The sequence below is a fragment of the Tachypleus tridentatus genome, chromosome 10, assembly GCF_004210375.1.
Source record: "Tachypleus tridentatus isolate NWPU-2018 chromosome 10, ASM421037v1, whole genome shotgun sequence".
NCBI lineage: Eukaryota > Metazoa > Arthropoda > Merostomata > Xiphosura > Limulidae > Tachypleus > Tachypleus tridentatus.
In genome coordinates, this window is record NC_134834.1 from 54931411 (window position 1) to 54950275 (window position 18865).

An 18865-nucleotide genomic window follows, 5' to 3' on the forward strand; every position below is an offset into this window, starting at 1 on the left:
TACATATCGAAATTCATTTAATTTTGAATTCAAATTCAAATTTCCAGTTATATGAAATAAAAATACTTTAACATACGTAATAAAATAAATCGGAAACTCATCCGAAATAAATTATATGTAATATATTGAAAATAAGTTTGAATGTTAAATGAATTATGTTAATAACTAAATCCAGATATTGTGTTTTGTTTTATTGAAAGACCTTTCTTCTACAGTGTCTTCCAGAGGATAAACATGTTCGGCTGTGTTAGAAAAACTTGATAGGCCAGTATCAGAATATTATCTGTGTCTTTCAGCGAGTATAATATAGACTAAAACTACCTCTCTCTGACACTCTTTACCATTAGTTGGAAGACATATTAGCAAAGTTGTATAAATGTATTGTCAAGTAAAACATACGTGGCCTGCGGGAATTCTTTGAGACAAACAGTGGTAATGTTTAAGAGTGATACTTATAAAACACATGGCCTGCAAGAATTCGTTTAAGTGACACACTGGTAACTTTTATGAGCCACTGTCATAAAAATACATGGCCTGCAGGAATTATTTTCAAGTGAAAGAGGAATAGTAGTGACGTTTAGGTGTGACACGGTCATAAAAATACATGGCCTACAGGAATTATTTCAGCGAAACAAGGATATTTTTTTAAAAGTGACACAAAAATGTTTTGATGCAGTTTATTAATTTGCCAGCGTCATTAAGACATCAAATTGTTCATATTTATTAACAGTAATACTAGAATGAAGATTAAAATCAAACATCTCTGTTGTTACAGTTTCAAAACCTTTAATTTTATCTTTACATTCAATTGAATCACCGATGGTAATAAACGCTTTAATACTGGTTCACTCTTCAGTATTTATTTAAACGTAGTTTAGACCATTCACTACCTACTAGAATTGACAAATCTTTAGTCGTAACTGTTCAAGCCTAGGCAATAAAATATACCTGTATTTTTTGTAATTTTAGAATCGAAAATAGTTTAAGCGTCACAGTGTAAGATGTAAGGAAAAGTGCAGATACGTATGTTAATAGTTGTAATGTGGTTATGTATGATATTTAATATATCAGCTGTACTGTGTTTATACACCTCGTTAGAAGGTTTTAATGTTTTCAAATTAAACACGTTTGTTTTTTTACATAAGGTTTTAATATATCAATTTTTTTTACAAATGAAAACAAAGTTGTCAGTTGCCACACGTACTATGAAAATAATCTAAATGATTCTTCTCACTTATAACATGTTCATTGTTGTTTAATCGTGAATATCAACTTTCTACAGTATGTTATGCGTTTATTGATTATTGTTTTAAAGTTTATTTATTCAGTTTCTAAACCTTTGAACTTTTATTTACTTTGCTGGAGTAATTTATTGATTACTTGTTTGATGTGTTTCCAATACGTTTTTGCAACTTCCTCTACATTTAAGATATTTTATTCATTAATGGCTACAAAACTTCGTTAATCACGATATAAAGGTTACTTTCGAGTAAGATGTCAATGAGAATCTAAATATAAGGATAAAAATATTTTTTAAGAGGATACAATATTGTGCGCCTCCTTATTAGCTATATTAGCTAACACTATTATAATAATGAACTATTCTACTGCCATGGAAGAGTGGCTTATTGTTGGATTTTTCATTTTACAAGTGTTATGTGATATTGTTGTACTGTATTCTACGACTACCGATTCTAATCTAATATCTGTACTTCTGTTTATAAATGGTTATGTTAATAAACTATATCGTAAATCTTATCTTCGTTGTCCATTAGTTTTGTTGTTTTTTTATTTAACAGATTTAGCAAGTGGCAAGCAACAAATAATAGCTAACTCACAGAACTGAATAGAAAACTACAAAACGCAAGTCCACTTAATTGTGATTGTTGTATACCAAATTACCGACAACACAGTATGTTACATAACATTATTAAAAGCCAAATATTTATATACAGCAAGTAAAAAATAACTGCAAGTACTACCACCGTATAACTTCACATTCATAGCTAACTAAAACAAATTGTCCGAAATCATGTTTGACCAACAAAAGATACAGAAAAATGCTGTCGATAAATACCTTTGTTAGCCAATCAGAATTACGATCATTCATGAAATGAATTTGTGTCGTATTCGCAGAATAATTATCGGTGAAAATTTGTATATTCTCCGTTGAATGAAGGAGTTTTTATTAAAAACGTTGGTAATATAACAGAAAATAGATTAATTCAAAAACAATAAAAAGCTTGAAACTCATTGATATTTCACTTTCATGATATATCATATGCACTTAGCTCTAATCTAGGCACTTTAGGTTTATTATACTAACACTTGCTACACTTACAAATCACTGAAACGTTGCACCCCATTACTGAAATCGAAATGAGCAGACAGTAATCATACTATTCTATTCTACCTAAATAAATGCATTTTGGCTTTAATGAATACTCTTATTTCGAGAATTAAGTGTGAAGTGACGTGACACACACTGGCTTTTATATGGGTTCGATGACGTGTTAAGACTCACTCATCGAGTACTGGCGTAAATGAGCAACTGGTAACACTACACAATCTAAGAGTTTTTCTTGAAAATTCAAAATTTCTAAACAGTAAAATTCGTTGTTATGGCATCTATACGAATTCCTCACCTTGAAGGTAACTGCTAATGTTCCACCTCGGTTTATCTAGACAAACCTAGGGGGAAACAATCGTTAAGGGGGTAAAATCAATATCCAGGTTTCTACGCCACTTTTGCAACTGTAAACCAAAACGTATTTAGGACTTGATGAATATATAACGCCATGCTACTGACTTAGAAAAAGAAATTCGCAAAAATTAATGCTACAGCTTTTCAAATAATATATAAATATAGATTCACTTTGATAAGCAAAAGACAACTCAAAACACTATACATATAATGTACAGTTTACCACTTTTTTTCAATTTGCTCTGCCCCATGGTTACTGAAGAGGACTGGAATTTCTCGAAACAAGTACATTTCAGTGACAAGTGATAAATGGAATGATACTGGGCTTTCTATCCATTTCTTGAATAAAATTTTAATAACAGGTCGTTCTTTGTTATTTGCAACCTACTACATCTTGGAGAGTATTGTTCTCATTATGAATTATAATATCATTAATTATGCAAGTGTATATTAACTAATGAAAAAAATAATAACGTTCGTCATTCACGCTTAATAATAATCGACGAGTCACCACAACAGTACGAAAGCACATATGCAATAATGCCAGTTACGGATAAAATATGTACGGTCTTTTCACCGATTATCGACAGTTATTCTTTCTCCTGATAGTAGTTTATCAAATTATTTGTAGTTTTTTTTTTTATGAACTGATAATTGTAGCTATATCTTGAGACACGTGCTGACAAATTTCATTTTATTTACTCACCTGGATATATCCCAAAGGCAAGAGTTAACCACAATGATATCAGGCTGTTCTTCCTTAAACTTTTCTACCAAAGTCTCTACATAACAATCGTAGACACGTGTAAGAAAGAAAAACGAGAAATTGGAATGTTTCTTATTGAATACACGTTCCTCTATGAAGTCTCTACCGTTATTTTTCTCTCCATGCCTAACCATCTGGTCTCCTAGGAACGAGTTTTCCATCTAATAAAAAATACAAGTAATGAAAATTCGGATTATCTTAAAATATCTCTGTTACACTGAAAAACTAATGTAATGTATATTCTTAAACCTATACTAATAAATGTTATAAGAATGAATTAACTTGAAAAAGGTTAAATATATGAACATAACGCTTATTATTTTAAAGTATCGAACATAAATACAAATATTCAAAGATAAATAAAGATCCTAATGAAAAGCAACTCAAATTGAACATAAACCGTTAACTAATTTGTTATAGTCATTATAATTGTCTACATTAAGCATCATTAGTTATATACACCTACTGTTATGTGACTACAAAACATTACTGTTGTACACTTTTATAAGCCTGTATGTTTTAATACAACGTTAGGAAAATAAATTAAACATATCAACAAAGAGTTGTTCATACCTTTCTTTTCACTTGCGTTTCACTGATTAATTTATTATCCTGTGCTAGCAGCACTAAATCCTTGTACTGAGCCCTCATATCTAGATACAAAAAGGTTTCTCAACGTTATTTTCACACATGCTTACCAAAAGACATTATTTTATATTCTTTAACATATTTAAAAAAAACTTACTATTCAACTTTTACTGCAAGAATTACTTTAATAATCATTAATTTAAATCACATGTCTGTACAATATGAAAACAATGCTTTTTAGCGATGAAAATGAGAATTCACAAGTTGAGTGCACATCCACGATAACTGACTTTTGTCACGATCAAACTTATTGTTGGTATTTTCAACTTTCCGAACCTTCAGCGTGCGTGAAAGATTTTTCGATTTATTTTTATATCAAAAAGTATGAAAGTGCTAAAAATATTTTTTTTTACATCTTATACGTAAAGTATTCTATTACTATAATGTTTATTTCACTTTGCTCTGACAATTTTCGTAACGGAAATGTTAAAGCTTTCAAAATTTAACGAAACACTGTATTGTGATTTACATAGAGAGACCTCAGATTGTTGTAAAGTTGATGCAAGTTCTACGTCGAATTTGATTCAGTTTAGCTAAACGACAGTTGTGAAACATTTACTAAAATGGTCATTACTGTTATTCACATATAATACACTACTTGATAATTAACCTACAAAGTAGTAAAAACATCTTTACAAATGCAAGATGCATTTTTACCTACACCAAGATATCAGTACTTTAAAACCAAAGTTTTAACTTTGTGTTAATCTTTTCAGAAGTGTTAGATGGTGTACGATGTTTATCACCGGTTATTACACGTAATACTGAGTGTTAGACGAGAGATTTAAACAAGCATAGCGTTTCATGAAGAACAAATATTAAACAAAACACCATAGTGGTTCGTACCAAGCATTACAGTGCAAGATTGTGATGACAATCTACATATAGTACAAATCAACTTCATATGGTAACAGTCCACACAGGGGCGTAGATCCTGAGGAGATGGGGGGCATACATCCCCTCCTTCATTTTAGGTGGGGGGTATGGTGCATACAATCATCCCCCCCCTACAGTTTGGTCTGTTGAATTGTTTTATTGCATCACAGGCCTACAAATTGTGTTTGTTCATGTAATTCTCGTGTTCTTACCAATCGAATTACATAATTAGGCCTAGATGTAGGCTTTTTCAGTAGCCGAAATGTACATCTTTAATCTAGGCGTGCTTCTAAGCTTTTCGATCTAAGCGATAGTTCGTAAGTATCAGTCAGTAGGCCTAAGTATACATGCAAGTATCGTGGCTACAAGATTGCTCTGTGACTGCATGTTTACAGCTTTCAGGTCTACGTAATCGGAGATTACGAATTTGCAAATTGAACAGTCCACATAAGTGGTTGGAAAAATCATTCCCCCCCCCCCACCAATCGGGTGTAAAAAATCTACGCCTCTGTCCACACATAGTACAAATCAACTTCATACCATAGTTCGTGGTGTGTGTGACTTCAACTGTTATATTCTTAAATACTTGAAGTTTTCGATATTTATTGATGTGATATTTTTAAGGTTCCAATACGATGATTTCATATATCTGGTAACACTAATCAGAAGGCTTTCCTTGAACGCGTTTGCTGGAGGTTGCGATAAATTACCTGTTTCCGTTTCCATAGGAGTAGTGTCAAACTTGTTCCACGATTGTACAGAGGTAATGTATCGTTTGCAAAAGTTATACTTCATCAAATTTGCCAGTAGGAAGATGAAAGCCTGACTAAATCCACTTTACTAGCTTAAGCATAAGAAAAACAATAATAAAGTTTTCATTCAGCTGGTACAACATGTATTACCACTCCCTACAAAACACCTGCATTTTTAGACCACTTGACTGCAACGTCAACGTTATATTAGCCATAACTTCTCAGTCAATATAGAATAGATGCTGATAAACGTACCAGTGCCAGCAAACTTCAACAGGTGGCTAGAATTCACCTATTACCACACACTTTCATACATACGGTTAAATTTTACCTCATAAAACGATAGTTATCACAAAGGTATCTGAAATTATATACTCCCTTTAAAAAATACTTTGTTCAAGTTTTAATAGAAGTTTCAAGTATACAAGAAAGAAAAAAAAAAAACTTGTAATAAAAAAAGATTTAATCATCAAAAAATCAAGATCACCAAATTTACGACAGCAAAAATAAATGTGATTAAATGCAACTTCATGGGAATTTCACTGTAAAAGATTGGTCAGATCAATTGTGTTCAGTCTTAGGCTTTTTGCCTTAGAAAGGATTCAGAGGTGGAGAAACAAGAAAATAGTTTAAAATGATCTGACTGAAATGTTTAGTAAAGCAACAATCGAAACCGTTAATACAGTGGAAACTAACAAATGCAGCTTTTCATAACTATACCGGTCAGCACGAAGGTTCTTATAAGCAAGAGAAAGCAGTATACAATGAACAGTTGTTCTCTGAAGATTTCGATACTATACGGAAATTTGTGGTTCTATAAAACAGTCTAGATGACCATCCGTGATGACGAGAAAAACCACTTGTTGAGAAAAATATATATCTAAAAACGGCTGGTATGGATAGAGAAATTTTTATTATGTAAGGTAACGAACAACATTTCGACCTTCTTCACAAAGAAAGAAAGAGGTAACTGACTGATAGCTGACCACATGTTTGAAGGAGGTTGTGTAATTGAATGTGGGAATGTAGAGGGCGTGCTTAGATGTTTGATTATATTTATTAATATAGATATAAAGGTGTTCCTTTTTATTGATTTATGGGCTTGAATTGTTGTACAAGACTTCTTTAATTTTTCGTTAAATAAACAAACGAAAATTAAAGAAGCCTTACTTATACAACAATGACATAAAAAGCAAATCAAGTGACCTAACCACTTGCCAGGCCGAGATGAAAACGCAAAACATTTTAAATAACACTTCGTTTAACAAGTTTTGCACGTTTTATCAGAAATAAAAATTTTAGTGTTATAGGTTGTTTTGCCATTTGTTAGTGTTATTACTATCTATGTAATCAAAATAATGTGTCAGTAAATCCACGCACGCATGTGTACGCGTGCCTGCTTAATCGGAAAAATAATATTCTTATTGGCTAGTTAGTTACACAGCGATACTTCTACGTTCATAGGAGTGCAAAAGTGCAAGACAATTCCATACAAGTGTAAAACTATAACGTTTATAACTAACTTTAAAGACAATTACTTAAGTAACAAACACGTATAGGTTTAAACACATTAATTCTTTACTTCTCTGTTTTATAAGTAACACTATTACTACATCGCAATTACTACTGAATTAATAATCTAGCAGGCCTGGGACTACGTTTTTCTGCAGAGTTTGTTATGACCGCAACTGTAGACCAATATTAAAAAATACTAAATTTAACACTTGCACTTTGTAACTATCTAAATCATAATTCTTGAAATAAATTTAAAAATGAAACAGTCGTACTTATCCAACAACTTTAAATCTAAATACAACAATTACGTGTTGTTTTTTTTACTTAGTAGATTTTTGTTTCATTCATCTCAAACATACATAATACAACAGCATTATTTACATGGGTTATTTATTTCAAGTATATGCCAGAAGAGTCTGAAATGGGGTTGCTATACAAACCCACTTTTACATATTTGACACACAGTAACAGTTAATTATATTAATTTTCTGGGATATATTCCAAGAGACACCCATAAACTGTGTTCCTTTTAGCTGCTCCTTCTACTTTCAACCTCTCATTGTAAAATCTGCATGTTTAGTCAAGCACCCCACCTTGCTGACTTTCTTATACCACTATACGTCCTTCTTATATCAACATATTAATATTCAACTTAATAATGCTCATGTAACAGCATCATATCGGGATGATCAAGTATTAATCCAGTCTTTTGTTATTATGTTATATTCAATTACGCATGTATTATAAATTTGTTTCTTTTTTTCAGAGAAATATGGCCGATGCAAGCCCATTTACACTTACAAGTATGTGGGTACATAAGCGCAAGAATACTGGTGACACCACACAGATACACTGGATACATAAGATATATGGATGGGAAGGGACTTACGGGCCACCCTGTACATTGTACGCGAAGCACAGAGTTTATTCCCTAGTCCTACATTAATGAAGACAATAATTGACATTGTGTATCTCAGAACGGCTGGTATGGGTCCTAACACTTTTATTGATAAGCAGAGAACATTTCGACTTTCCTCGGTAATCTTCAGGTTAATAAAGAAAGTTTGCAACTGACCGTTGCCGGACACATTTCTTAGGGACGAGAGTATAAACGGGTACGAGACTGCAGGGGGCTTTGCAGTTGGATGTTAGGTTATTAATTAGTATCGGTTTATATAAGTGTTCGTTTACATTGGTTTAATTTTGGTTTTAGTTGCTACAGCGGAAATGGCTTCTTTGATTTTGCGTTTGTATGTATTTTTTTAGTCTTCCTTTCAGTTTATCATTGTCGAGCAAGCAAGATTATCGTTCACCGATAACTTTAACAATATCGAGTCGTCAAGGTGTGACTACCATGAACAGATATGACGTCATTAACTATCACTTTCAAATTTCAAGCTTATTGCCACTTCACCCCTGAAAAAGAAAGATGGTGCTACTCTCAGTTTGTCGGGTTTCTTTTTTCGTTTGTGATTTTTCTACTTTATGATAAATCACAATACAATATTGTAACGAAAGAACAGTGGATGAATGTAAAATATGAATTACCTGAAACTTGTTCCATTTATACAGGAAAGGGGAGACAAGGAACAACTGGTTACCTTTTAAGGGTCGCTACTGAGCTCGGAAGTTTACAATTTTTTACGAGAATGGATGGTTTTGTGACTACTTAGACAGACAAGTGTAAAAATAACATAAGCACGTGAATGTATATGCAATTTAAAAGGGAGATGAAAAACAACCAATAAAAACTATATGTAGTCTACTTTATGTAATGACTAGCGTTTATCTCATCAAAAATAACGGAATAAGTACTACCATACCCATCTCATAGTATACCCTGACATTTCATAGCTAATTGAAATAAATTTTGTAAAATCACACTTGACCAACTATGAGGTGGAAAAGTGCAGTCGAGGCAGTCAAACTAGGTAAATTCCTTTATGAGCCAATGAAAATTAGGATTATTCAAAAAATGAATTCGTGGCGTATTTGGAGAATAATTATTGATAAAAATTAGTTAAACAACTTTTAATATACAGAAAAGCCAGTGCGTTTTGGTAGCATTATGTTCCAACAATGGTTTTCGAGTCAAGTTACTCAGCAACGAAAGTATTATATAACCTAACGTTGTTAGTCTACACACTGAAGGGTCCACCTTTCGAAAGCGCTCGGGTTATAAGGGTTTCTATTTCAATTTTAAAGTATTTTTGGACCTACGTGTTTTTAACACATCATGAATACTGAAAGTATAAAATAAAGACAACAAAACTGGAAAAATAGCTGTTGACTCCTGAATTTAGAGTATATTGACTGAAGAGGTTTATTCTTTAATTTAAAACGTTGATGATACAGCAAGAAGTTGCGTGACCCAGAAATGCTTTCAGTTTAAAAATTTGAATCAATATTTTTACTTTTATGATAAATTTTACGTACCTGCCTCTAGTCAACAATGTCCCACATTATGTCTATTTTAAACTTACTATACCAACACTCACTACACTTACAACGTTTCGCGCTTTCTTCCCATTGCACTACCGTCACTGAAGTCCTAATAAGAGGACAGTAACACAGCTTTTGCATGTAGATAAATGAATTTTAGCTTTTATGACTCCTATTTCGAGGAATCAAGCGTGACGTGGCACACGTTTGATTTTATGTAAGTTAGATTTAATTAAACAATGAAAATATATTTAAGACGCTGATATGGCCACCGTCAATTATTATCCTGCTGTGGTAAACGCTGAATAATTTATAGCACAATTAACATGACTCATATCTTTCAGAACGTAATTTTAAGCTTAGCTGCATAATATAATATAGATGTTTTATGTTACTTTGTCAAATATTTCAATAACGTGGTCTGAATCTAATAATTAGTGTATTGTATAACATGAAGGTGTTCATAAACATGTTTTACGCCTTTAACAACAATTCTTAAGGCTAATTAGAAAACATTCAATCACGTTTGCCGTAATGCTTGAAATTTCAATTGCTTACTACAGAAAGTACGGAGAAAACTACAAATGCTTTTTTAAGCTCCAAATTTAAGATAAATGTTATATAAGTTGGAAACCCTTCTTTTTTTATTATATTGTTTGTCGAATCTTCGCGCAAATCTATACAAGGGCTAGCTTTCCATATAAAGTTCAAACTTTAAGATAACTTAAAGAAACGAAAAATATCACTGGTTTAGGTATAATAATAATAATTTGGTTGCACTGTCATTTTTCAAAAGTTACCACACCCATTACCTCGGTAATCTTTGAACAGTATTCAATGCTCATTACTATTAGGCTCTTCAATAAAGATCTCTGACAGTAACAAAGCACACTGTAGCCTTCTGTTTAAAATTTCTTTAACATTGACCTTAAAAATTAATATATCTTAAAAGTACAAAAAATTGCTATTAATAACTTACTTTATAATTTTTTTTAATTATTATTTCTCTTTAAAGCATCTTTCTTAGTTTATTGATGACTTTAGTAACGTTTAAGAAATTTTAAACAGGAGATCATAGTGAGCTCTGTTACTGTCAGAGGTCTTTAATGAAGAGCCTAATAGTAATGTGTATGGAATACCATTCAAAGATTACCAGGGAAATGGGTGTGGTAACTTTCCAAAAATGACATATAGCCCTTGTGTAGCTTTGCGCGAGATTCATAACAAGCCGTTCTTAATTTAGCAGGGAAAGACTAGAGAACAGGCAACTAGTCATCACTTCCCATCGCCAACTCTTGTACAACTCTTTTTACTAACGAATACGGGATTGATCATCACATATATAACGCCCCTACGATTGATAGAGCGAGCATGTTTCACAATTTCAAACATTAGTTAACTTAATATTTGTTGTATTTCTCTGCGGAAGATATTTCTCAATTTGAGTTTCTAACTTGGTTTTTCCTTCTTTAAATTATTTGCATTTACCATTTCTGGACACTTCACATTTGTTCTCTACACCTTTTAATTTTAACGATACTGTCACCATGGGACACCGTGTGCTTTAAACATGAAAACCAATGAAACATATGCGCCAATTTGAATTCCACACCACAAGCAACCATCTGCCCAATGTGTAACAACAGATTTGCAGTCACAGGGGGTTTTTATTTAGTGTTATCAGTAAACTCACCGCTGACACAGTGGGAGGCCGGTCTTACTTACTGAACACTAACTGCAATTTTTCTTCGTAGTTGCCACATACCGTCTCGTAGAATGGCCGAGTTTTAACAAGTACAAACTTTTAGCCTATAGCTCCGTCATATCTTACCCGATTTGATATTTAATTATAATTTTCGGGTCAAGAATTCAAACCCTTTCGAATAATATATTTGACCAAGCCCAAGGCGTTATATTAGGTTGAGGAATAATTCGTGAGCGTCTTTAAATAATTTCATTCAAGCATTACATGCAAGACTATACAATACATCAATGCATGAACACATTACACCCAAAACATTTATTATGATACTTTATTTCATGTAATACCTAGGTATATAGTATGCATTGTTGTAAACGAAATTGCAAGAAATTAAATGTGAAAAGCAGATGGTGTCGAAAACGCTCGATTTTGTTCACTTGACATTCCATTTAATGAGCTGAAAATGAAAGCAAAAATTAAAACAAATGAAAATCAAACACCATCTATTAGAGCAAAAAATTATCTACCAAATGACATGAAATATTTTGCGAAAGCGTTTCATTTATGAATATATTTTTTAACTTGAAAAAACGCTCACGAATTATTCCTCAACCCAATACATTAATTTACTCTAATAGTACATAAAATAATAAGTGTCGTGACTATTGATTGGTGTTTTATGGCGCAAAGTATCAAGGCTAATGTACACTAACGACAATTATTTTCACAGAGCATTCCAAAAGATTCATTTCACTAGATATTATACGTATTACTTATTTCAAGATGTTTGAATCGCAGAGACTAGAGGCCAAGTAATATTACTTGTAAAATTACTCGTATTTCAGAACTGACGCTCTAATACTATTATCAGTCCTAATTTTAGTATGTAATTGCCACATATTAACTGTTATTGTTAATCTCAATGATTTCCGTAACACTAAGAATCTGATGAAACAAAAGTTTTCCGTTGTTGGTGCATTAGTTTTAACACGTTAATAATAATGTCATTACAGTATAATAATATTTGACTTAGTTCTTGTCTGGGAACTCTTCTCTCAAAACTCTCAAGTTAGAATTTAAACTTACATTTTTTATTTTACATTGGTGTGTATTACAAAGTACAGGTTTACCAATATCCTAGTCAGATGTGCAACTCACTAACTGTAAAAATAACGCATGCTTTTAATTTTATATTGATTATTACTAAAATAATGTACATCAGTGGTATATGGCTTGCAAATGTAAACCCAAAATTCGTTTTAATTTTCACATTCATAATTTCCAAAACTCGTTTTCATTTTCACATTCATAATTAAAAAAAAAAAGAGATAAAAAGAAAGCTCCATTGGGTAAGTAAAACAATATTCTAGGTTTTGTACTGTCACAATGACAAATGCCAAAAATTAGTACACTTAAATCAGAATGCACTATAAGTTAAAATCCCATTTTTTTTTTATAAATTGTAACACGAGACTAGGTTATTACTATTATATTATATTTATAGGGAAAATACAAACTTACTTGAATCGCCCATCAGAACTAGCTTCTTATTTTTCAGCAAAGTCAAGATATCTTCCTTCAGAAATATATCTGGCATTTCTAAAACTGTCAAGGTTGTACGAATAAGCAAACGTACACTCAACTTCGAAAACTCAAAACGAAAATTACACCAAGTTATTACTAATCGTCATAAGTAAACCAGATGCTTTGTGTCATTAAACACCGAGTGAATAAAACAACACCCTCTAGTAAAGGCGCCACAAGATGCGACTTGTAGAAAATAAATAATTTTCAAAAAAGTTGAAATACACCTTACTTATCGGATGCTATTAACCGAATTAGTCGAAATAGTATGGTACATTAAATAAATTTTGGGCAGGAAATAATCATTCTTTAATAGCACATTTGATCAATGAATAAAGCAATAAAAAGGTATGAAACTTAATGAGTTGTTTTTATTTAAAAAACTACAACTTTACTTCTTAATAATTCTCTTGTTAGAATTGACAACTTTATTGCAATTAAATCCTGGGAACGAGCTTGTTGCTCACAGTTTTGTCTATAACTTGAAGATTCAATTACATATGCGAGGTTTGCAATAATCATGTAACCTAAGTAAATTTGTTTTGTATTATTTTTACATATCAACCCATTAATGTCGACATTCGTTTTTAATTTTTTCCACTAGTCAAGTGTACAACCTACAGGTTATTTTTAGATAACATGTGAAATTATATCAACAATAGTTTTATAATGTGTGTCATTTCTTCGTACATAAATATAAAATGATGAAATACGTCATTTCTCCACTTTACTATTATTTCATTCAGTCTAACTTGGATTCTTATAATTTTCGAGTCAAGGTATAGGCTATAGTTAGTACTTACCTTAGAACGAGCACCTTATCTTTCTTGTTTTTTTCTTTTGTAATTAAGAAATAAGTTCCTGAATCGTGAAGCTTATGATCGTGTAATCTGAAGTTTAAGTATTTGTATTTTTCTGACTTGATACAAACTTGTCAACAACTTCTAAACATGCTAACCTTTAAGTTCGACAACACACTACAGGTTACTTGTAGTATTCATGTTATGAATGACCCCCCCAATCATAATAGTACAGCTTTCAAACAGTTAATATCCAATCTCCAGCCGTCACTCATGACCTTAAAGTTCACTCATATTACTACGTAAGTCTACATTTATTTAATCTACAAGGTCACCTCCAGTAGAAATCCCGCAGTTAAATCTCCGCCCTATTTTAGAACAATGTGGCTAAGATACCCACTTCCCATTTACAACGCCACAGTTCAGCTGAAAAAAAAAACTTTATAGGAAAAGTCAAGTGTTTGTGGTTTTGGCACCCTTGTGTTGAAGTATTTTAAAATCGATCACTTAAGAACAAACGAAGCTCCCCTCTTTCATGAGCTAACCTTTGAGAAGATGAATCTACAAATAAATTTAAGGTTTATTTGTTTCAAATTCCTACTAAACTTTCACAAAACTACTGCCATAGCATTCAGGCACAGCCTGAATAAACATCATAAAAACTTGAAAAATAAATCTACAATTAGGAAGCAACAAAATCAAATTAAGTTCATACGCCAAATTTCTTGGATTGACATTTGACACGCGACTCTCCTGGACACAACACTTGAACACAATCAATAAATCTGTTAGCAATAGATTATATCACCTGAAACTTTTAACTGGAAACGACAAAGGCTGCACACCCGATACCATTATAAAAATTTATAAAGCCTACATCCGTTCTCTAATTGAGTACGGAGCCCCAATCACATACAACATGAAAAATACCACAGCAAGATCACTTCAACTCCAACAGAACAGAGTATTAAGAATGGCACTTAAACTACCCATATGTACTCCCATCAAATACATACATGATACTTGCATCATACCTCTTATCACTGACCGCCTCACAACACTAGCCCATAAATACTATAAAAACGCAGAAACACGAAATTCCATAACAGCCAAACTACATACCATGACATGCGCCCCCACATAAGATAACATCTCCATTTGACGCATATCTAGTTTCCAATAACTCAAAAAGGAAAACTGATAAAAAATCTTTCAATTGTATGACGAATAATAACTAGTTTTTCCTCTTTATTTCAGCTCTGGTCACAAAACAAAAAGATTAGCCTTCAAGACCACAACTAGTTAAACTAATTTTTTTTTTTAATTTACTGTCTAATCAAAATTCGATGTTTTTCTTTAATTTCAACACTGGGCACAAGACAGGTAGATTATTCAGCGCCTGTCTTGTGAAAGTGGGTTTTCTCGGATACTCCTGTTTCCCCCCACACCAAATTCTGAATCATTTAGATTTATAGATCCCAGCCACTTGGTGGCCCTGAACAGAGGGCGTTAGGTGTGTTGTTGCTTTGCCGCTTCTTTACGTTCTTCTTTGTATCAGCCTGGACTATTCCCGCTCTGTTGCCTTCAATCGTCCAGCCTTTTCGTTGCTTTTCTCTGAAGCTATTTTCAATATGTCAACTTCTCAAACATCCGGCATACTGCATCAAGAAATTAAACACAATCTATAACAGCATTAAAATCCTAACGCGAGCGGGGCGAAGGGAGATATAAATGTCCCTGAACACCCCAGTCGGGAAGTTCATCTTCCTTTAAAAACTAAATACCTGCTACGAAATTTTCTTTTTTTTTCTTTCGTTTCAAATTCAATCGGCGTGAGTTTGATAGTAAGATGGTAGGAAAATATGGCATGCACAAGTGTTAGGTTGAGCACCTCTTAAACGAAAGCATGGCGTGTTTTACGATATATATCAATGTTGACTTCATAATAATACATTTCCTATTCTATTGTTACTGACATTAGTACCTAATATATACTCACAATGTTATCATATACAGACTCGACCTGGAACAATCACTAAAGCAGATTCTAGGGGTTGGAACGTTCGGTCAAATTCCTCAGTCCATTCAATGAGGATTTCAACTTTTATGAGCGAAAGCGATGATCCTTCCTTGGAAAAACTGACCACAAATCATTAGTAATATGATGTATAACCAAAACAACTGAGGACTTCTTGTTTGGTCACAGGTCAAGACTAGTCTCTCACCAGACGAATTTCAGTTGGATCAATAACTCCAGTTCTGTGTGCATGTGCAACACTTTCCAAGTTTCAGGCCTACTTTATTTATACAGTGAAATACCATTTTCAAGTTCTCAGATGCTGACTCCAAGGTTTGACCAAACACCAGAATATCACCAGTTTAGACGACGCATCTCTCCCGTTGCTGCTAGAATATGATGGCTAAATTACACAGAATGGCAGGATGTAGAGTTCATACAATATATCTTTCATGTTAAGTGTAGCCTTATGCATTAGATTAGGAAACTAGACACGTGAAATCTAAGTGAAACAGTCTTTATTTAAAAAAAACAACAAAAACAATGTGTGTGTTTGTGCTTGGACACAAATGGACTATTGTCACTGCTGGATTACTGTATCGATCCACAGCTTTCTTTATCTCAATTTATGCAGAGTTAAGAACCACAGTATGGTGAACTTTGAGCCAGCATAATTTTAGATGAAGTTGATTGAAATTATATGTATGAAACGTTAAATGTTTAGAAATATGTTGGAATATATACGTCTAGAGTGAGGCAAGTTGTTTACAGTCTTACTGAGTATGTTAATTATACAAGTAACAAGAGTCAATAATTATTAACACTTGTGGGATTGAAATTAATAATAACTTGAATAGAAGTCCTCGTCAAGTGAACTGAGAATTTTAGTTTATTTTAAAGAATAATTCATTAATTGATTTTGATGCTTTTATAGTCCTATTAGTTCTACAATTTTTGCCGTGACAGGTTTATATAATTAAAAAAAATTGCAATTTTGAGAAACTTTCATTTTTCTTTAAACCCTATTAGTAAATACAATTGATAAATTGTCGCAAGTTTTGTCAATCAATAGTTTTTTCTTTCTTATAGTTCACCTCTGTTAACTAATGAATTATTTTATTTAACATATTTTATTGGTTGTACAAGAATATCTACGAAAGAATAACTAGAAAATTAAAATGTTGATACAGGAAATAATTATACTACTTTTCTGACAAATAATCTACCTATTCATTTTTTCAAGTAAACATTGATTACTTTCCCCAACGTATTGCACCGTACACTGACTATAACTAATTAAGTAAACTACATTCTTGGTTCGAAAGTCTTGATTACGAACCCTAAAAAATTATTTGAGATGCAACTAGTGATTGTATTTCCGCAAACAATTTTACAATATGTGATACGATTTCTATGACCACATTGTTGGATTAAAGTGCGGTTCCTATGATAATGCTCCAAATACAGACTGTAACTAGTAACATTACTGGTATCTGACCTCTGGTTGTCATTACTAGTTTGACTACTGGAGCGAGAGAATGCTTTAAAATTTTTAATATGGCTACATACTGTATGATACCTTTAAAATTTATAGGTATCATATGGTATGAAGCTGTATTAACAATTTAGTATTAAGTCATGCACTGCTGCTATTTTTATCTGACTTTTCAGTAGATAAACTGTATACATAATAACATAAGTGTAAAGAAATTTACCAACACACATACATATATACATCAAACAAACAAGAAGCCTTTTAGTGCTATTTATAAATCCTTCCAATTTGCCGATTTCTTCTTAAAGTCATTTTCTTTCAGCCTCAAAACTTTAGCAAACTGTCCTTGACATTTTTTAAGTGTATATGTAATCAACCTTCATGGGAATATAATATGATATTCCTTTAAAGTGGCCTTCTTATGTACAACTTCATGCACCCAGGTACACCCTCTTTTGTACAACTTCATAAACCCAGGTACACTCTCTTTTGTACAACTTCATGCACCCAGGTACACTCTCTTATGTACAACTTCATGCACCCAGGTACACCCTCTTTTGTACAACTTCATGCACCCAGGTACACTCTCTTATGTACAACTTCATGCACCCAGATACACCCTCTTTTGTACAACTTCATGCAGCACCCAGGTACACCCTCTTTTGTACAACTTCATGCAGCACCCAGGTACACCCTCTTATGTACAACTTCATGCACCCAGGTTCACCCTCTTATGTACAACTTTATGCACCCAGGTACACCCTCTTTTGTACAACTTCATGCACCCAGGTACACTCTCTTATGTACAACTTCATGCACCCAGGTACACCCTCTTTTGTACAACTTCATGCAGCACCCAGGTACACCCTCTTATGTACAACTTCATGCACCCAGGTACACTCTCTTATGTACAACTTCATGCACCCAGGTACACCCTCTTTTGTACAACTTCATGCACCCAGGTACACCCTCTTTTCATCTTATCTTCTGCACCAAAAGAAATAACGTTTCTTTTTTCAACTTCTTTCGTGGTTGGCTGTATGCTAACCAAAAGGGTCATGTGACTAACATACTTGACGTGGTTTTCCTTCATCTGTATAATCAAAGAATCTGTACAAATTTACTATTTTCTTTTATCCGTGTAACAGCAGATGGCTCACTGGGTAGCTTGGCTCTGAAATAAACAAACAAGTTCAATAATATTAGTTTTGTTAACAGACAAGTAGTATTAGCTACATTATTTCATATATGTATATACATGTATTATCATATTTCATCATAAAGATTTTTATGGAATTATTAGCTTAGTTAGAATTAAGCTACACATCTTGAGCTGGCTGAATCTTTTGAGGTGTTATCGGGATTACCATCGAGTACTGAATTGATGAATTAATGAATTCTAACATTATAAATAAAAAACGATGTAATCTATGCAGAAACTAATGATAATTTACTATTTTTTGTTTTTGAATTTCGCTCAAAGCTACACGAGGGCTATCTTCGCTAGCCGTCCCTAATTTAGCAATGTAAGACTAGAAGAAAGGCAGTTAGTCATAACCACCCA

The 18865-nt window shown here is 32.7% G+C and overlaps 1 protein-coding gene across 3 annotated transcripts in view; it reads right to left on the reverse strand.

Moving 5' to 3' along the window:
- Positions 1-14844, reverse strand: part of LOC143229308 (PC-esterase domain-containing protein 1A-like) — a 35731-nt gene extending 20887 nt beyond the window's left edge. The window contains exons 1-4 of one of the 3 annotated variants that reach the window (XM_076461448.1): positions 14824-14844; positions 12927-13010; positions 4044-4123; positions 3411-3631 (exon numbers count right to left, since the gene is read on the reverse strand). In XM_076461448.1, coding sequence (XP_076317563.1) covers positions 3411-3631; positions 4044-4123; positions 12927-13002 — 377 coding nt within the window. In that variant the 5' untranslated portion in view covers positions 13003-13010; positions 14824-14844. Of the gene's footprint in view, positions 1-3410; positions 3632-4043; positions 4124-9697; positions 9797-12926; positions 13011-13792; positions 14224-14823 lie in introns of those variants that run through there. The other 2 variants (XM_076461447.1, XM_076461449.1) reach the window with 2 other exon arrangements.
- Between the last annotated feature and the right edge of the window lie 4021 nt (positions 14845-18865).